This window comes from Lolium perenne, chromosome 1 (genome assembly GCF_019359855.2).
Source record: "Lolium perenne isolate Kyuss_39 chromosome 1, Kyuss_2.0, whole genome shotgun sequence".
NCBI lineage: Eukaryota > Viridiplantae > Streptophyta > Magnoliopsida > Poales > Poaceae > Lolium > Lolium perenne.
The window spans coordinates 43,166,701-43,190,382 of record NC_067244.2 but is presented as its reverse complement, the minus strand read 5'-3'; the positions used below and the strand labels follow the sequence as shown (position 1 = coordinate 43,190,382).

General features: G+C 43.4%; 2 protein-coding genes and 2 long non-coding RNA genes across 6 annotated transcripts; 3 read left to right on the top strand and 1 right to left on the bottom strand.

The window, feature by feature from the left end:
- The first annotated feature begins 256 nt into the window (after positions 1 to 256).
- On the top strand, positions 257 to 2,720 carry LOC127348064 (uncharacterized). Of its 2 annotated transcripts, XR_007879674.2 has the most exons (4): positions 257 to 678; positions 1,449 to 1,530; positions 1,639 to 1,731; positions 2,441 to 2,720. It is a non-coding gene; the product is annotated as an uncharacterized lncRNA (long non-coding RNA). The 2 variants fall into 2 exon arrangements; XR_007879671.2 differs by having other exon boundaries at positions 264 to 1,530.
- A 2,755-nt stretch (positions 2,721 to 5,475) lies between these two features.
- On the top strand, positions 5,476 to 10,044 carry LOC127348057 (uncharacterized). 2 transcript variants are annotated; one of them, XR_007879670.2, is made up of 3 exons: positions 5,518 to 7,258; positions 8,510 to 8,588; positions 8,902 to 10,044. It is a non-coding gene; the product is annotated as an uncharacterized lncRNA (long non-coding RNA). The 2 variants fall into 2 exon arrangements; XR_011753811.1 differs by lacking the exon at positions 8,510 to 8,588 and having other exon boundaries at positions 5,476 to 7,258.
- Positions 10,045 to 11,775: 1,731 nt separating this feature from the next.
- LOC127330574 (uncharacterized) lies at positions 11,776 to 17,202 on the top strand. Its single transcript, XM_051356739.2, has 4 exons — positions 11,776 to 13,569; positions 13,729 to 14,207; positions 14,331 to 15,669; positions 16,798 to 17,202. The coding sequence occupies exons 1-4, from the start codon at positions 11,776 to 11,778 to the stop codon at positions 17,014 to 17,016; spliced, it is 3,831 nt and encodes a 1,276-aa protein (XP_051212699.1). The 3' UTR covers positions 17,017 to 17,202.
- A 1,067-nt stretch (positions 17,203 to 18,269) lies between these two features.
- On the bottom strand, positions 18,270 to 22,238 carry LOC127348046 (replication protein A 70 kDa DNA-binding subunit A). Its single transcript, XM_051374162.2, has 3 exons — positions 21,861 to 22,238; positions 20,520 to 20,592; positions 18,270 to 20,414 (listed from the first exon to the last, which is right to left on the bottom strand). Exons 1-3 carry the CDS (start codon positions 22,133 to 22,135, stop codon positions 18,546 to 18,548), a joined length of 2,217 nt encoding a protein of 738 aa, XP_051230122.1. The 5' UTR covers positions 22,136 to 22,238; the 3' UTR covers positions 18,270 to 18,545.
- Between the last annotated feature and the right edge of the window lie 1,444 nt (positions 22,239 to 23,682).

Below are 23,682 nucleotides of genomic sequence, written 5' to 3'. Positions count from 1 at the left end.
AGGAGGTAAACGTGCGGATCGATCCGCTCAAGATTTTCCAAAAAAAAAACTATCAAACGTTGGAATTGGCTGAATAAGTGGCTGTTATAGTTTCGTTAATAGGCATGTGAATTTTGATGGTAGGCTAGCTATACACGAAAACTCTGAAGGCAGCCCGAGCTTGGGTGCTCCTTTTATCGAATCCCTATCAGACCATCCGTTTCATAAGCCTACGTCATAACACGTTGTGTATAATGTTGTATAGACAGCCTGATGAAATACAGAGCGTGGATAGCCCCAACTACCTCACTCGTATCCATCATAGAACATGGAGGTCCAAAAGCAGAAAAGCAGTCAGGCCCATTCTATTTCCTCTTCTCTCTCAACTCTAATCCCGTGTCGAAGCGCATCTCGATCCCCACCGGCCACCGCCTCCGCTCTGGCCGGCCCCGCCGCGACTCCCCGACCGACGGCGCCACCAGCCGCCGCCGCCCTGACGAGGTCACGGTTGCTATCGGCGTCTCCCTCGGCTAGGCCCTCTCCCCGCGGCCACAGGAGCTCATGGTTGTGCGTGTGAGGCTCGCTCGGTCCGTGCCCATGGCTGTGGTGCGCGCCCCCACGTCGTCCGCATCAGGTGATAGCAGGGATGGAGCAGGTCGGCGCTGCTGTCTTGGATAACCTGATCCCATTCCAGTAGAGGTGACACCATAGCACTCTGTGGAGCTTCGTCCCTGGCTGCTAGCTAATCAGTACACGATGCACTAGCTAATCTATGCATTATCTGCTAGCTCTTTGGGTGATGCTCTTTTTTTGTTATCTGGTAAAATGTTGTACTAGTACGCATAATTAGAATTTGCTAGATGTATGTGATTCAGTGCAAATTTTGATTGCAATTGTTTGAGATATACTGATTTCAGCGAGAATAGGAAATTATAGAGTCTATGACATGTAGACCCCCTTTGTTATTGACTAAACAAACGGACAAGTTTTTGTCCAAATAGGTCTGCCGGTTGTGCAGACCCTTGTCAAGGGCGACCCATTTCTGACAATAATGGACATTTTTGTGTCCGAAATAGGTCTCCCCATTGAAGATGCCTTTAGATTATAATTAACTTCCAGTTGAATAACTCCCCCCCTTTGTAAGCATTGCCGAAATTATTGATATATACCCCTTTTATTTTTGTTGACCTGAATATTACGTTTGAGTCTAAACTCGTACTCTATGAACTAACAATCACTACAATTCTTCACACAAATAGACAATCTTATAATATAACCCTGACATCGTACAGTTGTGATTAAGCACCTGCATAGATTTACTTCTCGCCATTGTAAAAAAATCTAGTTCATTTCGTCAGGTCATGATCATACATGAGTACCCTAGATTAGTAGACATTCTTGGAATTGTTATCAGGAACTGTTAATTGGAACCACCCAATGGATCACAGGCTTTTCTCTTGTATAATCAGGCGAATAATGCAGATCAACATCACAGAATGCATCATGGCATGGATTTCTCATTGGAGCTGTCATCTTGAACCATAATTTGCGGTAAATCTATCCCATTCGCACCATTTTTAGCTTACATATCTAGCACTATAAAAATTACACCACATTAATTATTAACACCATTAACCATAATCCATCATCTAATCACAGGTAGATGTGGTGGCAGTAATGAATTACTCAAATATTGCATCTATCCCAAACCAATTTGTCAAACAGGGGTTTACCGTAAACTCTTGCTGGCTGGTGAGTTCCACTACACTATAATGTTATATATTACCAATTAATCAGTACACAAATGCATTTATTTATGTTACTAATGCACACATACCTTCCCACAAATCCAAAAATAATTTAGATTATAAAACACTTCTCCATGTTGTTCCACACTCCTTTACTTCTACTTGACAGCTTGTACAATTTTTCTTTTGAAACGCCGAACAAAATAATTCATGTCATGGACCCTACCACTGGATCTTGAGGATTAAATGCAACAAAGAAGCTAAAACTAACTGCAAATTTAATCCAAAAGGATTTATTTGAATGCATCCAGAAATATTTCGCTGACTGGCAAGTCGATAAATTCAACTTGTCAAAGCGATTCCCTATACTAGTACACCCATTACAGGAGGTTATCATTTTACGCTGCTTGAACTTTCCTCCTTATTTCCTATGCAAATATTATAGTAACAACAATATTCGTGATGCCACGACTGTATTCAACCCTTTTTTACAGTGATGAATCTGATATCTGCGCATCTTTCTTTGTGAAAAACTGGTGTCTAAGACTTGAAATTAGCAGTTTGCAAGGTTTTACCTTTATATGATTTCTATGGTTATCAATTTCTTTTATATATTTACCCAGCCTGAAAAAAAATGTAGCTACCAATCTTGGCTGTTGCTGTGGGGTTCCTCAACATAGCTGACACATTATTTTACTTGCAACATATCACAGGATAATATTGATAACCACGGATGAATGATATTACACAAAGTAATGATGATGCAAGGGAGCGCATCCAGTTTTGCTGAAGATCGCCTCCACGAGGCTAACATTGAACTTACCATGTTGGATTAAGCAATGCTGCCACTCTTCTGTAGATGCCCGAACATGTAAATTATGTCTAAATCCATTAGTAGTATATCAAAACTCCAAGATCCCCGGAGCCTGCAATCTTTATATTCACTGCTGGACAATCTCATCTAAATCAAAGAATCCCTGTTCAACTGTTTTACATTTTATTCTGCTAACACCAGTAAGAAGACTTACATGGATCTGAACAAAACTAGACGGATAACCATTCGCAACATCAATACATCATAGCTTTTCTGGTGCTCAAACTGGAAATTTATTAAGAATTTTCGGTACGAAATATCTTGTATTATGTCCTTGATTCGATAAAAAAAAATTAGACATGCCTTAACTTTGTCTAAATTTGGTGTCTTAACTTTGTCTCAAAATTTAGACAAAATTAAGACATATTTCATGCGACAGAGGGAGTAACAAAAATCCAGATCTAGAAGCATGAATAGTGTCCCTTTTTAATGTTCAAAAAATTGTCCAATTTGTCTTTTTTGCTGTATCTACAATACTAGGTATTTCACATAAAAAATTTGCATGCTGGTACTGTATATAGTTGAAATTTTTGGAAGTTTTCAATTTTTTAAAAGAGCCCGGGCTCTAATTAGCACTTTTCACCTCCCAACCTCGTACTATACCTGTTTAGACTAATACACGTTGCACGGCTGGCACATGAAAAGCCTCCGTTTACTAATGAACGAATGAAAAATGGTCCATGATGTGCCACAACTCCAATGGTTTGCCTGTGCGGTACAGGTTCTGACCAGCGGAAATTTATTTGTCTACAGCTTGCCAACTGTCCTTATTAAAGTTTGTACTATCAGACTAAACCAAGAAGACGTGTATTGCAATTTCAACACACCGTATATCATTAGAAAATGGGCAGCATTGATTGCTTCGCGATTAACCACAGCCACTCACCTGCCGAGTGCACCCAAGCCCGGGCGTACATCGTCCGCTCAGCTATACATGGGTATTTTCAAGCTAAAGAGTGTAGTAATGACCATGACGGAAAAAGATTGGCGGCAAATTTAATCTCGCTGGGAGCTACGGATTCCTTGCAGTGGAGCTTAGCCAATGATCCCATGACATGCGCGGGTGTAAAACCAAACGTTGAAAGTGATAAATTGTATTTTCTACGTATTATATATAAAAATATATATTTTCTACTTCCTCCGGTTGGATAAAATTAACGTGAGCTAGGCAGAGAAAAACAGCTACATACGCACAAACTCTTCGTCAATTAAACATGATCAAAGGGAGTACGTATTATATGAAAAAAACCAAGCTTTGTGCTATAAAAGTGATAGAGAAAACATAATATGTGTCACGTATTAAAAAAACCAGGCTTTACAGAAAAAGAGTTTGTGGTGTCAACCATTCCCTTGGTGGTGTCAACCATGGAGGCATGGAGGTGGTGGCGGCAACTTCAATCAATAAGGTGGTGGTGGCCGTGGAAGGAACTGTGGCAGTCACAATGAAGGAGGAGGCAACACCAACACTCAAGGCGACGACAATGGCGAGGATCGCGACCAACAACATTCATGGAATGCACCCCACCCCGTAGTCGGTTACTTTGAAGCATGGTCGAGCCCTTGGCGCCCCTCCAGCGGTCTTGGTGCACGTACGTCCGCTGCCTCCACCTCAAGCCTAACGTGAAAATACCATGATCCACCTCCAGATTTTCCAAAAAAAAAAGGCTATCAAACGTTGGAATTGGCTGAATAAACGTGGCTGTTATAGATTCGTTCATAGGCATGTAAATTTTGATGCTGGCCTAGTTATACGGGGGTATTTTCAAACTAAATAAGAGTGTAGGAATGACAATGACAAAAAAAGATAGGCGGCAAATTTAATTTCGCCGGCAGCTACGGACGCCTTGCAGTGGAGCTTAGCCAATGATTCCATGACATGCGCGGGTGTAAAACCAAACGCTGAAAGTAAAAAAAAAAGTTATATTTTGTATGTATTATATTAAAAAATCATATATTCTACTTTTTTTTTGCGAGAAGAAGACGAATTCATTGATACTTTGTTCTTACAGAAAAACCCAGGAAACAAAGGAAATTACAACGAAGTCCTCCTGAGCTCCAGCTTCGCCAGCGACCAGAACGAGAGAGAGACGCGCCGCTGCCTCTGCTCGTCCACACGCCAAGGATCGACGAAAGCAACCCCAAGGCAACTGGGAAGTCCCCGCTCACCGCCCCCGGAGGGGTAACGCCCTGGACCAACGGCTCCGCCGCAAAGCACCACGCCATCTTCTTCAGCATCTTCGAGATCCAGATCCGCCGCACGGGATCTGGCTGGGGTAAACCGCACCGCACGGATGCATCGATCCGCGAACGGCGAGGAAGCAGGCGCTTGACCACGGAGCTCCGCCGAGCGCCGCAGACGAAGGAGTCGCGAACCTGCAACAAACACTTCACCGGCGACACCACCACCTCCATGGCTCCGCCGGCTGCAAACCCTACAGATCTTACACTATATACGACCGCGAAACGGGGATCCCCCGCCCTCCCGCCGCCGGAGCGGCCGGCGGAGGGCGAGAGATCCGGCGAAACTGCGGTGGCGAGGTGGAACGGCGGGGAGATTTCAGAAATCGCCCTTTGTTACTGTGCGGGAGAGGGGAGACGTCCTTGGCTCGTCATATTCTACTTTATCCTGCTGAATAAAATTGTCACAAGCTAGGCAGAGGAAAACACACTACCTCAGGTGCTAGCATTGCCGGCACTTTTGGTGCGGGCACTTTGCAATTCTGCCTCTAATTCTACTATTTAGCGGCAGTTTCTTATTTGTGCCATTAATTCCTACTTAATTAGCGGCAAATTAATGAAGTGCCTCTAATGTTTCGGCAATCAGCGGCAGTACTGGAAAAGTGCCGCTAATGCTAATTAGTGGCAGTTAGCAAAAGTGCCGGCACTATTTTTTCATCTACATTTGCACAGAACCCCTCGGAATATTTAGATTATTCGTGTGTAGTCCCCAGCCCCATCCCCTCTCTCCCATCCCACCTGCACGCACGCGACCTCACGCCCGTGCTATGCCGCCGCCGCCGCCCACGGCTCCGACCGTCGCCGACCGCCTCCGCCCACAGCTCCGACCGTCGCCGACCGCCTCCGCCACTGCAGATCGCCGGACCATCTCCACGCGGGTCTTCTCCCTAGATTCCCCGCCGCTGCGACGCTTCTCTCCTCCCGTGCGCGCCCCCCACGGCAAACCCTAGCCGTGCGGCTCGGGTTCGCCGGCGCGGTGCGTCCCCTCCCCAGCATCTTCGGCTGCTCCACGCCCGTGCTATGCCGCCGCCACCCATGGCTTCGACCGTCGCCGACCGCCTCCGTCACTGCAGATCGCCGGACCATCTCCACGCGCCCCCACGGCGAACCCTAGCCATGCCCATATTTTCCTGATGCAATTGGTAGTGTAGTGTGAAGAAGTCTGGAGGAGTCTTTCGTATTAAGGAATCTGCAGGCTGTACCTAGATAATCTAGGTTGTTCTGTTGATTTCAGTTCCTTGCCGTCCATGTTGACAGCAATTCTTATCATGGTCACGCTAGATTTAATTTTCTCAGATTCTTAAAATTCTATTATGGGAGAACCAACCTGAGGTTGGGTGGTTAGGAGGATGGTTGTATCCCCAGCCCACCAGAGTTCAAACCCCAGGTTTGACATCTGTGTGTCTCATAAAGGCGGAATATTCATTCAGTGGGAGGCGACGTTCCCGTCGACAGCGAGGCGTCTGTGGTGACTTCGTCAATTTCAAGATCCAATCCGTCGGCTCAGTCTTCCGGAGGTGCTCATAGGGGTAGGGTGTGCGTGTGTGCGTTCATAAGGGTGAGTGTATGCTCGTTTATGTGAGCGTCTGCGTTTGTACTGTGTTCCTCAAAAAAAAAATTTCTATTATGGATTTATGGGTATTGCTCGTCCCTATTCTAGAGGCAGTGATGTTAATTACCCGGCATGTAGCAGCCTAGAAGTATCAAAACACAACAATTAGATGCAGACTGCAGTAAATTCACACACTTCTATGCTATCACTGATTGATTGAGACTCGGACTGTGATTTGTCTCGTAAAATTATACAATGTATTTCTGCTTCGCATTTGTATGCGTGCATAATCAAATTTGGTTGTGGTATTTCACTTTCTAGAAGAAGGGTTCTCTCGAGACAAGTCACAACATGCAGCATATGAGTAGTCGTTGTGTGGTTCAGTGAAAACATTAGGACAACAGGGTGTTGAATAATCAGTTATTTTCATGCATTATATAAACTATTGTTTCACTTGCTGCCTTGACTAACTGTGGAAGTATCTGTTCATAGATAATAATCATGTCAATGACACAAGTAATCAGCAGTTGGTTGTTAGGTTGTATGCTAGTCGCCACTGACTGATCGAGCTAGCTCTTGTACAGTCTCTTTGATCTATATGGAGTATATCATAATTGTTGTCACATGAATTATTGAGTTATGTTGTGTTAGTTTGCTTTGAGAGGCCAGGCTAACGGGGAGTTGGATCAGTACTCTATCAATGTGACTATTACTAACAGATAATTTCACCTCATGTTTTATGATTTACAATGCGTCAATTATGATGTTTCTTTTCTCTCTCTATCTTGACTACAGAATTTTGAAGATCAACTAGCTCACTGGACACATCCCTTGTACATTGTCCTGAATTCCAAATTTCGAAACCTTGTGAGTACGTTAGTACATTTCATTCTCCATGTCTCTACTCATTTTGTGATTCTTCGACAAACTTGGTGGTCTGTGTAACTGTGTTACTTTTTTTCACCTATTCTCGTGTCTTGCAGTATACGTATATTACAAGGATTTTTAAATTATTGTAGCATTTTCCAGAGAATCTAGCTAGCTCTGAGATTCTGTATGTTGCTACAGAAGATTTTATAAGGTTTTACTAATATATTGGTGCACATTTGTCAAGTTTTTCTTGTTAGAACTTTATTTATGGAATACAGGGACATTCCGTATAATTAATATCTAGAGAAATAACTTACAACATTGGTCTCCTTCAAGTAGTCACACTGGATATACCTTATAAAATCCTCTGTATTCTAGCTTATCTGTATTCTGAAAATACAGATGTTCTATTGACGTTCAGACTTATTGTGGAAGTATCTGTTCATAGATAATAATCATGTCAATGACACAAGTAAAAACCACTATTGGCCTAATGGTACAAGAAAATCATTAAAGAGTTGAATAGTTAGAATTTCTTAAACTGTCTATTTTTTATAAATGTGTTGAGACTTTCTGCCTGATGGTGTTCAACTTGCAATGCTATTCGGTGCATGTCTAGCTTACTTTCAAAATCCAACAACTTACTTTCAGATAGTCTGATAGTCATATTCTTGTGAACTGGACATTTTTTTTTCAACACTTCACTGTTGTACGATTATAATTTTAGTTGATACCGTAATTATCTGTCTTAATCCCAACAACTTTCTTGTATTGTACATTTCTACTATTACTAGACATGGTGGCTCTGTTTTTGATATCTAGTGTGGTATCGATATAGTTGAGGTAAGCATAGCTACTGGGCTTTCAAATCAGGAGCTTCCAAGCATATTCTTCTTTAGTAATGTCATTTCTTTTGAGCTGTGCATATCTGAGTATCTCTTTCATAGAGAATTAAATCTTGTGTATCTGCATTCTCTGCTTTTAATGCAGAATAATGCAACAGCTGGTTTTACTTTGGACCACTGGTCTATGAATTGTTCTAATTTAGTGCTAGTAGATAAAAGTGCATTGTCCTACATGATAATAAGCGCAACAGTAACATTATGTGGACTTGAACGAAACTTCATATTGGAAGTATCATTCAGTAGACTTCAAAAATAAATTGTATAGTGCATGCTTATTATATCTCGTGAAAAGTTGATATGGTTTCTGCTATTAACTCTTGTGTTCATTAATTTGCCTTGACAGGGATCTTGGAAGTCAAGAATTGAAAGGTTTCATTACTGATGAAATAAGTCATCTGATAGACTTGGTATGCTTGTAACTTGTAAGTATCATTGCACACACTTCAGTCGATTTCAACTTGATCCAGGTCAACATTGGTACTCAGAGTTTCCATGTATCGATGAGCTTGAGTTTCATGCTTGCATTAGCTTTACAGGAACACATGGACACTACTTTGAAATTTAAAATCTTCTAGTATTATAGAAAATTGGTTGACCTTCTACTTGGTGTTTCCGAAAAAAATCTATTTTCTGAAAAAATACTAGCAAGTAACTAGATGTATTTGTTTTCTTTTTTATGAAGCAAATGTGTTTGTATTCTTGTTTTGAAGAAAATGTGCCTATCTTTTTTTGAAGAGAGCTAGATGTTGTGCAATGGTGGAAGAACCCTCCTGCTTAAGCGAAGTCACTGTCATCGAATATTCAGTTTTGAGCTTCATAGGTTGAGTCGGTACTACTCTGATTGCTAAGAGGGCGTATAGGTCAGTACAATTTTTTCGTATTTGAATTCAGTATGATGTTTTCTTATTAGAGGCCAGAACAATGTTGATTGACAGATAGTGACAAGAAAGCAGTCGCAAATTTTTCCAAGTGTTCCAAGTGAATCTTTTGGAACATAAGGTCGTTGGTTTACATATGTAGAAATTACTAATATGGTGCTTCATGTTCCCTTCACATGCTTGGTGCGTCATCTGTTTTTTAGGCCTCTGACACTATCCTAGCTTACTAATCTGGGCATTTTCGTGATGGTGCTTAACTACTCATGTATTGGTTTCCAAGTAATTTTCATGATGGTGCTTAAATACTCATGCACCGATGCACATGCCTATTGTCTGTACTGTACACTATCTTGATCATTCCATCTACACTAACTTGATCATCCTATTCTATGAACTTTCTCTGAATTTATATACATATTCCTTATGGATACTGAGATTCAGAGACGATTTAGCACATGACATATTCACATGATATCATCGCCAGGGACCGCATCATAAGTGACTTTTGAATAGTTTTGTTCTTTCTTACTCTTGCGGAGTTAGAAAAATTATGGTAATTATTCGTCATGTAATGAACTAATTTTTCCTGCTATTACAGGTTGATATGAGATCATGCTTACCAAAAGCAAAATTCATGTTCCTGATATTATTGTGAGTATCCTTTGTGGGTTAACTAATCTTACTCTGAAAAAAGGAGGCACATTGATTTCCTTCTGTGGGATAGTGATTACTTATGTCATTTTGAGTATCTAAATCTTTGTATTCACATTTTTTTTTTCATTTTCCATGTTCTGCTCTTTTAATGCTGACTATCTTCGTTTGCATGATCTCATATATACTCTTGCTTAACGTGATGTACATTGTATCTCTGGAGAAATACCTTACAACATTGGTTTCCTTCTAGTAGCCACACTGTAAGCCTTGGATTAATGTGAATCATCTATACTCTTGCTTATTTGTATTCTGGCAATATACTGTTCTATTTATATTCAAACTTTTACTTAATGTTTTCATTGTTAGTACAATCAGTAAGACCTGTTTTTTCAATGAAACAACATTCTTTACTGGAAGCTTCAACTGGCAACGAAGACGAAGGCGAAATTGATGGCAAGAACTCATTCTGCAGCTTCGACATCGGAGAGAAAGACATGAACTATCTCGGGTTGGAGCTTCTGTCCTTGGTAACAAAGATCAAATCTGCTGACTCATTGTTGGTATAGTTACATAAGATAGACACTTCATTTGTAATTGCTGTCACTGTAATTTGTGATGTTATTGTAAGGAATTCAGCGTAATATTAATTATTATGCAACACTGTTATTTTTAACCTGAAAATTTAGTTGCACGCATTATTTACATTTGAGGAACGATTAACAGTGCCTCACTTGCCAAGAATGTCTGAAAATGGAATCAATGGCACATCAGATATAGTGCCTCAAATTGATATGGAAGGCATAAAACAAAAGTGCCGGCAATGATTTTACAGGCAATTTAACGAGTGCTGGCAATGGTTTTACAGGCAATTTAAAAACTGCAGGCAATGGTTTTACAGGCAATTAAAAAAGTGCTGGCAATGGTTTTACAGGCAATTTAAAGAGTGCCGGCATAGATAATACTACCGGCAGTTTTAAAAGTACCACAAAATAGAAGTGCCGGCAGTTTGAAATGTGCCGGCAAAATAAAAGTGCCGGCATTTTCTGAAAAGTGCCGGCAAAGACCTACCTCAACTGGAATAAATGCAGCACTTTTTTTTGTGCCTTAAAAAAACTTTGCCGGCACTTTTGGTACAATTACCGGCACTTTTTTGTGCCGGCAATCTGGGTACCTGACGCAGTGACAACTAGATACGCACAAACTATTCGCCAATTAAACAGGATCAGAGTGAGTACGTATTATATAAAAAGAAACCAAGCCTTGTGCTACAAATGTGATAGAGAAAACAAAATCTGTGTCACGTATTAAATAAATAGAAAACCAGGTTTATCTGTGTCACGTATTAAGTAAATAAAAAACCAGGTTTTGTGGTACAAATGTGATAGAGAAAAAGAGTTTGTAACCTGGTTGATGAGCGAACCCCTACACCACCAAACACCACTTTGGTGTAGACCCAACAACCTCGCGGGATTTTTCAGCTGATAAATAGTAGATAGTAGAGTATATATTTGCTTGGGCTTTTTGACCACAAGCACACAGAGCAACACCACCTTCTCCATGCGGAGGAAGGCGACGGCCGCGAGGTTATGGGGTCATCATGCAGGGGCTCAAGCCCAAAATCCACATCACAAACTGCTCCGCCCTCCGTGAAGCAGGAGTCACAGGCGCCCGCGACAGCGCCCGGCTGTCCGCAGTCGCCGCCGACACGGCTCCTTTTAAGCAGGTGCTCGAGCTCCTCAGCTAGCGGTGTGGGACTATTCCTCGAAGCACTTCCCAGTTCCCATTCGCATCTCCCGCACAGGAAACAATCCCTCCACTCTCTCTGGTAGAGGCCCAACAAGCTTTTAGCTTCCCGGCCCAGCCAACAAACAGATTGCGCCGGCCGCCACTGCATGCATGAAATGGAGCGAGCTCGACACGTTCGTGCACACGCGTCCCCGTCGTCTTTCCACGCGCGCCTGGAGCTGGAGCAGCAGTACGTCACAGCCCAAAACCCCCGTCTGCTCACCGCCCAACCCAACCCCGCCGCCGCCCGCAGCACCATTCCGACCGAGCTCAGCCTCGTCCGCGCGCGACCATGGATCCCGACGAGGTCGAACTCGAACCCGCCAGCATCCACAACCACGACCGCCTCACTGACGACAACCCCCGGTCACCAGGCGGCGGCGGTGACGGCAGCTGGGCCTGCCGCCTGCTCCGCTGCGGATGCGACTTCGCCCGGAAGGCGGCCCTCGCCGGCGCCGCCATGACGGCTGCGCCCGTGGTGCTCCCGCCGCTCGTCGTCCTCTCCGCCGCCGGCGTCGCGCTGTCCGTCCCCTTCGCCGCCTACCTCGCCAGCCTCGCCGCCACCGACTACCTCACGCGCGCGCTCCTCCGTGCCTGCCAACCGCCCTCGCAGCCGTACCACCACCGCCGCCAAGAATTCGACGGCGGCGTGGAGCAAGAGTTCCTCGACGCTTCAGAAGCTTACTTCCGCGACGCTCCCCCGTTCGGCAATTTCAGTGCTGAAACAGCGCGGGGAGGGGAAGACGAGAGGGGCACTCCCCTGCTGCTGCCAAGGCATCCTGGTTTCCCTGAAGCGTCCTCGGCCGCCAATGCGGGGGGGAAGGCGGTAGAAGGTGAGTACTCTGCCCGAGAATCTGGCCAGATTTCGTACACATCAACCCGTGGCGACGACACGGAGGAGGCGCTATCGGGGGACTTTGCTGTTTCTACATCAGCAAAGAACGAGGATAGTCAGGTTCGGAAATTGGGACAAGGTGAATTTTCTGTACCGGATCCAGGGCAGCAACCATTCCAGTCAGAGAATTGGAGTGAGAAAGAGGGTGACGTGTATTCTAAATACAAAGAAGAAGAAGATGGCAGAAGTACAGAGGAAAACAAGGCTACCAAGGAGAAGCTGTCGCAGGGCTTCAGTTCTCCTGAATCGCGTGTGCCAGCGTCAGGTGACAAAGACAGTGTGGTTCAGGAGAAGGGAGAAGGTGAATTTTCTGCACAGAATTCAGGGCAGTATTCGCTTCTATCAAGCCTCGGGAATGAAAATGAGCAGGGCATGGCAATGGAGGAGAAGGGGTATGCCGAGGAGATGCCACCACGAGACTTTGCTGCCTCTGAATCACCAACTCCACTGTTCTATGGTGAAGAAAAGGACAGCGACACTTCGCTGCTGTTGCCACAGGATCATGGTGTTTCTGAAGCGCGGGTGCCAGCGTTTGCGGACGAGGTACGAGGTGAATTTTCTTCTGTGCAAGAATCTGGCCTCGAGTCATACACATCAAACCGTGGCGAAGAGACAGAGAAGAACTCACCAATGAGGAAAAGTGAGTCTACTGGAAAGGAGGTGCTACCCGGGGGCATTGGTCTTTCTGCATCAGCGAAGCCACTGTTTTCAGACGAGGATAATCTGGTCCAGGAAAAAAGAGAAGGTGGAATTTCCGTAAATAATTCGGGCCAACAATCATTTCAATCGAAGAATTGGAATAAAGAAGAAGAAGAGGATGGCCGAAGTACAGAGGAAAACAAGTCTGCCAAGGAGACGCCGTCACAAGGCGTCAATTTTCCTGAAACGCCTGCGCCGACACCGGGCGATGATGGCAATGTGGTCCAGGAAATGGGAGGCGCATTTTTTGTACAGAATTCAGGCCAAAAATCATTTCAATCAAAGAATTGGAATGAAAAAGAAGAAGATGGTGGCAAAACTAGGGAGGAAAACAAGTCTAACGAGGAGACGCTGTCACAAGGCTTCTATTTTCCTGAACAACCTGTGCCGACACCGGGTGGCGATGACGACAATGTGGTCCAGGAAAAGGGAGGTGTATTTTTTGTACAGAATTCAGGACAACAATCAAAGAATGAAAAAGAAGAAGAGTATGTCAATACTAGGGAGGAAAACAAGTCTAACGAGGAGACGCTGTCGCAAGGCCTCTATTTTCCTGAACAACCTGTGCCAACACCGGGTGGCGATGGCGACAATATGGTCCAGGAAAAGGGAGGTGTATTTTTTGTACAGAATCCAGGCCAACAATCGAAGAATGAAAAAGAAGAAGAGTATGGAAATACTAGGGAGGAAAACAAGTCTAACGAGGAGACGCTGTCGCAAGGCTTCTATTTTCCTGAATTATGTGTGCCAGCTTCAAGTGACAAAGACAATACGGTCCAGGAGAAGGGAGAAGTTGAATTGTCTGCACAGAATTTAGGTCAACATTCAATTTTATCGAGCACCGGGGATGAAAATAGGGAGGGCATGAAAATGGAGGAAAACAAGCCTACCGAGGTCATGCCACTTCGAGACTTTGTTGTTTCTGAATCATCAGTTCCAGTGCTACATGGTGAAGATGATCCTGTTCAGAGCAAGGAAGGATTTGACGTTGCAGTTCAGGAGTTGTTGAAAGAAGCTAATAGTAATACCGATCTTGTTATGGCCGAAGCGGCTGATGTGCAAGTGGAGATTATTGCTATTGCAGCACCTGCAAGTGAGGTGCTGCCACCGGGTAACCTTGCGACTCGTGAGTCACCGGTGGATCATGTTACAGGGGAAGTTGATGATGTGGATGTTGGCATTGCTGCTGCGGAAGAGCCTGAGAGTGAGGTACTGCACCCGACTAGTGAGTCACCGGCTTATCCTGTTACCAGGGAAAGTGTTGATGTGCAGGTGGAGATTATTTCTGTTGCAGCACCTGAAAGTGAGATGCTGCCACCGAGTAACCTTGTGGCACGTGAGTCACCACCGAATGTTGCTACGAAGAAGATGGTGTCCGAGGGTTTCTATTTCCCTGCATCGGGTGTGCCAGCATCGGGTGGCGGCGACAATGTGGTCCAGAAGAAGGGAGGAGGTGAACTTTCAGTGCAGAGTTCAGGCCAACAATCATTTCAATCAAAGAATTGGAATGAAAAAGAAGAAGATGATGGCAGAACTACAGAGGAAAATAAATCAACCGAGGAGACTGTGTCGCAAGGCTTCTATTTCCCTGAATCACATGTTCTGGCGTCAGGTGACAAAGGCAGTGTGGTCCGGCAAAAGGGAGAAGGTGAATTTTCTGCACAGAATTTAGCTCCATATTCACTTCCATTGAATACCAAGGATGAAAAAGAGAAGGACATCACAATGGAGGAAAAGAAGCCTACCGAGGACATGCCACCGCGAGACTTCATAGTCTCTGAATCATCAGTTTCGGTGTTCCGTGGTGAAGATGATGTGGTTCAGAGCAAGGAAGGATTTGAAGTCACAGTGCAAGGGGTAGTGGAAGAAGCCGATAGTAATACAGATCTTGATATGGGTGAAGTGGATAATGTGCAAGTGGAGATTATTGCGATTGCAGCACCTGAAAGTGAGGCGCTGCCATCATGTAGGATGGATCTTGTTACAGGGGAAATTGTCGATGTGTATGCCGGCATTGCTGCTGCTGTTGAACCTGAGACTGAGAGTGAGGTGCTGCATCCGAGTAACCTTACGACCAGTGAGTCGTCGGCTGATCCTGAAACCAGAGAAATTGTTGATGTGCAAGTCGACATTGTTGATGCTGTGGTGCCTGAAAGTGAGGTACTGCCACTGAGTAGCCTTGCGGCTCTTGAGTCACAGGCGATTGCAGAAACTGCACATGTTGGTGAGGTAAAAAATGAGAAGAGCATGGCAATAGAGGAAAAGAACTCTACCGAGGACATGCCACCGCGAGGCTCTTTTGTCTCTGAATCATCAGTTCCAGTGCTGGGTGGTGAAGATGATGTGGCTCAGAGCAAGGAAGGATTTGAAGTTGCAGTTCAGGAGTTGATGGAAGAAGCTAATAGTAATACCGATCTTGTTAAGGGCGAAGTGGTTGATGTACAAGTGGAGATTATTGGTATTGCAGCACCTGAAAGTGAGGTGCTGCCACCGGGTAACTTTGCGGCTCATGACTCACCAGCAGATCCTGTTGCTGGGGAAATTGTTCGTGTGCAAGTCGACATTGTTGCTGCTGCGGCGACTGGGGGTGAGGTGAGCCGATAACACGTATGTGTTTGTTACCGCTAATTAGTAACTAGAATATCTGTAGGATTTTGTCAAACAGTGGCTACAAGAATTTCTGTTATATGGACTACCTATATAGCATGTCTGGGACACTGGTAAACATTCCTTTGTTTTGTTAAGTAAACAACTGTGTAACGAGCCACTACAAGTCTGTAGGATCTACAAACAATCATCATAAACTTGCCTGCCTGATTATTATTTTTACAACTGGACAAAAATGATCAGACATGTTTTACTTATATTGAAATAATGATATGCTACTTTACGATACATGGCATGTTAGATACATGGCATGTTAATAACATCCTTTCTTAGAATAGCAACAGACCACCAGAACAATGTAATATATGTAATATGTCAGTACTTCATACATGTCTTTGAACCAAATATTTATGCTTAGTTATAATGTTCTTTTATGTATGCCGAGACATAGTCTGCTATTCACTGCGAGAGCGGCGATTGTCCCGTGCACGAAAACATTAGGTTTCGTCAAAAATCATTAAGTTTCAGACATTCGAAACATAATAAAACTAATATTATTTATATCAAGGATCTTAAAGCAGGAAAGAAAGCAAATTGGACGGCAACCACGTGCACGGGATGTCCCGTGCACGGGAGAATGACATTTCTGTATTTACTGCTGGATGCAAACTATAAACAATATTTTTCAGAAGACTAAAATTAACTGTGGCTTTGCACCTTCAGATAAGGACCGTCCCGTGCACGGGAGAATGACATTTCTGTATTTACTGCTGGATGCAAACTATAAACAATATTTTTCAGAAGACTAAAATTAACTGTGGCTTTGCACCTTCAGATAAGGACCTAAAAAACTAAAGCGATGTTTTATGTGAGCATGGACACAATAATAATCTAATAAATTTTGCAACACAAGAGAAAGAGTATTATAAGGTGTACCAGTGATATGCCCGGAAATGCTAACTGATACCCATGGTGGCCTGTCACCGGGTTAGGGATATCAACTGGATGTCTGTAGGACAGTTTGCTAAACTGAATGACATCTATGTCTAGCATGATTCATATTTGTGCACTATTTTTTTCCTCTCTAATCATGCTTCTCCTTGTTTCGACCAGGCTGGCTACACCGAAGAAGAGTTGAGGGAACAACTTGACGCTCTAAGAACAATAACTGGGTACGGAGCTGTGCCTTCTCCAACACTGGAAGGGGAGCTGGCGGGCCTTTACATATTCGTGGGTGTGGAACCCTCTGTCGGCTCAAGTGATACCTCGGACCACCTGATGGAGCTCAATGCAAAACTCCGATTCTTGAAATCGATCATCGGAATTGACTGAATATCTCACTAGAGAGTTCCCAGGTGCTTTGTGATTGTGTATACATCCGTAGATGTTACGTGCAGTGGAAAGATTAACTGTATCTGTAATTCTGTATATGCACATAGTTGCAGCTTTCATGTATCTGTGTATGAATAATTGCAGAAGATTCTCTTCCTGTTGTGATCTTTTAGCTATATTTATGTGTACCCTAACTTTATGGCATGCTACTATTTGTCATCTGACGGAACTGGAGAGAAAAATTGACGCTGCTATATCCTGTGCTGGCGCGGTGACTGGTTTGTTATGCTGGATCACTATTCATTAGAGCATGCATGGTCTCTCGGGGCAATTTGGCCGTTCATTTCCAGAATATGTAGGGTACACAAGTTATAATAATAAAAAATTAAAGCATGCTGTATGCTATAGTGCGTACGCCCTATTTTCTAAAAAGAACTTGTGTCTGGACCAACATTAGAGTTGAGTGCAATGGGTTTGCGTATTTGAATGGTTTGTTATGCTGGATCACTATTTACTAGAGCATAGTCTCTCGGGGCAATTTGGCCATTCATTTCCTGAATATGTAGGGTACAAGTTATAATATTTTTTAAAAAAAGATTGCATGTTGTATGCTATAGTGCGTACTACATCCATAATATGCCCTATTTTCTAAAAAAAAAAAAAAAAACTTGTGTCTGGACCAACATTAGAGTTGAGTGCAATTGGTTTGCGTATTCGAATTTCTGAAGATTTTGCCATGTAGATAACATTTCTAAACCTTGGATCCAAAATTGTTGACCACATTGTTTTGTCAAGAACTTGAGGCATAGAAACTGAAAATTGGCAGGATTCGGTTCATGCTAGTTCGTGTGATGCTTCGCTCACAAAGACATTAATCTTTAAATTGCCCAGTTTTCCTCTAAAAAAATTGTGCACTTTCTTCTTAATTAATGAATAAGGCATAGCTTTTGTCTTCCTTTCAAAAAGAACAATCAGTTTCTAGTATCTACAATTTTACACGCAACTTCTGATAATTCGAACGTGGATCATAGGCCATCGACAAGACATCCAGGCCTACCGATACACAATCATAATACAAGGTACAATGAATACAGAAACCGATACACAATCATAATACAAGGTACAATGAATACAGAAAAGAAGACAAGTGCACAGAACAAGCACTACAAACGCATAGCAGACAGACAACACAAAGCGAAGTGGCCTACCTAAAGACATTGGGCTAAGGTATGCGGAGGAAAAATAACAAGCAATTCAAACCACAAATATCAGAATTGCAGATACGTACTTAATGCACGGGCTGATTAAAGCTCAATACAAGGTCCAGACGAAGGTACTTAGCGAACAATAGCTGTCTCACACAGGAGGTAGATTTAAGAGACTACAAAGCACGACTTAAACCGAACAAAGATGCTACATGATCGGCATAATATAGTTCGAAGATTACCAACATACGAGTGTCTTATCCTCCTGACGCGTCACCATTCCCACAAGCCTCTCGCTGGTGGGCACTAGCCTGAGCTAGACAGTCAAGCGAAGTGCCCAGGCCGACCATTTTTTAGTGAATAATGGCCAAGACTGATCACATCTGAAGGTGGTGGTGCCTGCTGAAGAGGCATCACATGTAGCCTTCCGTGGAAACTCTCTGGGGATGTGCTCAGGCTGACCAGGTTTGATTGTTTGAAGCATGGGTCTGAGCCAGCGTTAGGAGGCCTATAACAGCATGAACTAGCAGCGAAGCCCCCTCCAGCTGCTGGTTTCTGCATATCCATGACTGCGGGGCAGTTCCGCACACTCACCGCCGCCCTCAGGCCTAAGCCATCATCTGAAAGGATATGAGATGCTCTGGGAACAGAACTCTGTTTCAGGGTGACATCCAATCTTTCAGCTTTAGCGATGCTGACTTTCACACGCATCTCGTCACCATAGACTTCTTCCTTGATTTTCAGCTTTAATAGGTATAGCTGAGAACAGGCCCTCTTTATTATTTCTGCGAATTGTGCGGCATCTTGAGACACATTCTTTATCGTGAAAAGCTCTTGTGCTGTGAGGCCAAGTATTTCCTCGCCAGCCGCTTGGAATGCAGTAGCAACGGTTGTCCCAGTGCGATCCTCAATCTTGCACTGCAACAAGTACCTCTGCTCGCAGTTTTGAGAGCTCTGCTCGCATTTGGGACAATGCCACGTCCCATCACCATTATGAGTAACCTTTCTGTAGCAGCGCTTACCATCAAGCTCCCTGGTGCAAGATGGATAAGAAAACCTCTCGGTGCTGATGTGTGAAATTGTACCTTCAACAGTTATCCAATCTGGCTTATCTGATCGCCCTAGAGCTTCTTCCTTGATATGTGCAATTGTTTTGTTCACGACTAAGATTTCCTGAGATAAAGAAGTACAAACACCAAATTCTCCTTCAGTTATGTACCACTGCACCAGCCTTTCTGCCTCAGGCAAGTCCGGATTTACTTTTAACAAGCTTGAGCTGATTGTGTCCACAGTTTTGCCACTGAATTCATGGACACGGCCACCTTTCAGAGCAAGTACAGGATCAAATCCAGAAACACACATCGAGTACAACAGCTGACCTTCAGCATTACAGACATTCCCCCAAAGAGTTATTTCCACACAGCAACCAGACATGTCCTTCAGTTGAAGGGATCTTTTCTGGGTTTCCGTACCATCCTTCCGCATTACTGTGACAGAAGGGTTAACTGACGTAACAACTCCAAGCAAATCTATCATATCTCCGTTATGCAGATTTTGTATTTCATTGATCAGTTGGAAATTGTATTGCTGCCAAGGGATGCCACTATCATCACTGGAGCCAATTGCTACAGACGCTGAAGTATCCAGTACCACTTCGTACGCATGGCTTAAATGGTTGAACTTCTGTGCAGGTTTAAGCAATCCTCCAGTTATCAAGTACACATTTCCAACCACAATTTGCTCAGAAAACTGATCAACTGCTGAATTGAAACATATTGCACGAATTTCTCCACCCTGCGCATCAAGGAGATCAAAGGAGAAGACTTTCCCTGCACCAAAGTGCCGGATATCAGTCTTTGCAGTCACCCTGCCCTTGATTGTCCATCTTCCTTGGTATGGGTTCAACGCAGCAATCGGGGTGACATAAAATGGCGCGTCATTATTAACAACAGGACCTCTATTCATATACACCAGAGGTTGTTGCTGATACAAAGACTGTTCAGGGCGCCCACAAGTATTGTCAGGACGGCCAAGGCTAAAACCAAAGGGAGGAACCACAGGATTTTTCCCTTGATGAGAGTTCAGTGAAAGCTGCTGCATCTTGGCATTTGTTGTATTTTGTGTCAGCAGTGGACCATAAAATGGGTTCACGGCATGTTCTTCCCTTGCAGCAACAGAAGAGCAGAACAGACCCTGAAAGGGAGAAAATAATATGGCGTTAACACCTTGCTCAGTCCTTGACCCATGGATGCTTAGGCTACCAGAATAAGATCTGATATTTGGTTGAGCCGTATTGACCTGATAAATTTTGGGACTGCCAATCAATGTGCACTCAGTTTGCAGTATTTCAAGTTGGATAACAGTGATGACCCTGAATCGAAAATATAATACACATCAGACAACATTTATACAGCTGTCAATGGAAAATGCATATATAAGTAGCTCTACCAGAAGAAAAGTTTCATGGGCTAAATGTAACACACTAAAGGCGATCGGTATGTAACACACATACTAGCCAGAAACCAGTAGAGTTACAAGATACTAAAGACAAAGTTACCGTATTGGGGACAGGTATGTGTTTGATTATAAAAAGTTAGTTTGGGCAAGTAGAAATCCTACTTTCGGTGATCAAGTCAACTCTTCCGTTTAAAAGGGAGTCATGTATGTAGTCTATTAAGATCAATTGACATAAACGTAAGTATGTAAGCATCAATTGACATGCTGAGATGGTCTAATATGCTGACGCATAGCTAAGCATGGATGTTTAGGTAGCATATATATCATACTAATCTCAATAAATCAAAACAAGATGCAAGATTAGATATGCAACAATAACTACAGTAGGAAAATCATATAAATCCACTCAGTAACAATTAAAAAGCAAGTACTGATGTGAATGACGATATTTTAGAAGTTAGTTTGATGATAAAATTATCCAAACTGAGATACAGTGGTGGAGAACGTAAAATTAAACAATTGCAGTAGTGGAAACATATATTGTGTTAAATTAAACAATTATAGCAGTGGATATGTATATTGTTTAAGAAGAAACATATTGTGTATAAAGATGCAATTCACATGAGTTTTTTAAAAAAAATAGATGTTGCCTTGTCTTGAATAGCACTGTCTCCAATAGGCACTTTATTGCTTTTGTTAGTCATATCTTAGTAATATTATAAGAAAAAAAATATACTACTACTACCATCATATGGATGAGGAAAATTCTAGTATTTTGTTGGTCACATTAGCCATGACCGACCAATCTAAGGATTTATCTCTATAGAAATTGTCAATGTGTTAAGAGTTCGGAAAGATCAGTTTTTAAAGGACATGCATTTTTTTTCTCAAGTTCTGATAATACCGGTACCAATTTAACGAAGAAAATCAGGCGCAAAAATACATATGGCTGGCATGTAAGGCCACGAAAATGCGCCGCCTTCATGCATGCACCAACAACAAAAGTACAACCAAGATCTATTGCTTGCGCAGTCCCCCACGCAGAGAAAAAAAAAAGGACTTGCCAAACCCTAGCATTTCCCCCAATAATTTCTGACACATTATTAGCCAGATCAAAATGCAAATCCATCTAGCGCCGACGCAGAGTGGGGACGGGGGGCGGAGCGATCCGTGGTACGTCACCTTCCGCAGTAGGCGGACTGGGAGACGTAGTCGAGGACGCGCACGACGGAGCCGTCGCGGAGCCGGCCGGTGGAGACGAGGCCGTTGACGGAGGTCGGGAGGATGGCCTGCTGGGAGTGCATGCCATCGGAGAGCAGGACCCGGTACCGCGGCACGCCGTTGCCCCGGGCGGTGGGGCCGCACACCACCTGCAGCACCGGCCGCAGCCTTGCCGCCGGCCGCGACATGGCCTCCACGGCGCCGTGGGTCAGGTCCGCCTCCATCCCTCCCCCCATTGCAGCCGCCGATCGGGAGATCGTAGAGGAAGATTCGGGAGGAAGGAAGGGGGGCTAGGGGAGGAAATCACGGGTGAGACAGTGAGTGGGGGGTTTGCAGTTGTAGTGCCGCGGGGAGCATGGCCGTGTCTTTTCCTCCTTTTTCTTTGACAAAATAATGACGAGGGCGAGTACTATTTTTTTATTTAGTCATATCTAAGACTGCTCATAGTGGGATAACACATATATGTGGTAACATCACACGTCCCAAGGCATTTTAATGTGACAATAAAAGAAAAAAAAAGTGAGATGGTAATTATCTATGTTATCATAACATCACTATGGAGATAGTAATCATAACATCACTATGGAGATAGTAACTTAGACTAGTAACACGAAATATGTTACTAGAGTAACTAGACTAAGTTACTCTCCACTATGAGCAGCCTAAATGTCAGCAAAAAGATTTAACAAATTCTCAGTCAAGTAACATCATCTAATGATGTGTTTGATTTGTAATGACATGGTTCCAATCAAGAGAAACGGGTTGATTCCATCCTCAAGTTGAAAAACAGGTTAGAGTGAAATGTCACAAATTCTGGGAGTAGAAGACGTGAACAAGTCTGTGGTGTATTTAGCAAACAGAGTTGCAAGAGAATAATGGAGGAGGGTCAGCATTGGGTGGTTTTAGCATAGAGGAACGAAGAGATTCCACCGATTTTGAGAAATGAGTGTATTCTACATAGGGGGATATTATCTTTTGAGGAACTTGCTCGTTCCATTCCATTTCTCGACCAAACATTGGAATAACCTTTGGGTGTGAACCATTCAATTATTTTTAGAAAAAAGGAACAACGGACTATACATTAGGGAACAACAGAGAACAACACATAGAACACGGAAAATACACCCGAGAATAAGAGCCTTCATGAAACTAATTTTCAGAATAAAAGGAACATATCTTTGAGTATCTGGGAGCGATTACGAAAAGCACCGTCCAAGGTTAAAACGAGCAGACCTAGCGACATGTGCTTCCACAACGAATACGAATCGATTGAGCTGCAGTTTGCTGGGCCGAGCCCGTTATTGAATTCCTCAATTCGAAACGAGAACTTCCTAGAGTGCGCGCGCCAACAAGTTATTTCCTTCCAAGGTGGCACCGAGCTCCCGACAAGATTCCATGTGGCAACGATGGGAAACTAACCGCTGGGTATTGTTCAACCATAACCATATTCCTCTGTTATAAAAAAAATTCCCATCCCCATAGCTAATTTTTATACCATCCCCATGACCATCCGGTTAACACTTAACAAATAATCAGCGGTTACCCATCCCCAACATCAACTTTCAGACAAAAGAAAAATTTAACAGCATTTCTCTAGCACTGTAGCTATATAAGTTGACGGCAAATCAATATATGTTCACAGTTCACATCCATAGATACTATAGGCTCAAATAGACATAACAACACAAAGCCACATAAAATAGATCCATGTGATTAGGTCCAAGTTCATGTGATCATGTCCAACGTACAACACACAAATGGTACTGGTTTAAGTTAAGCCATT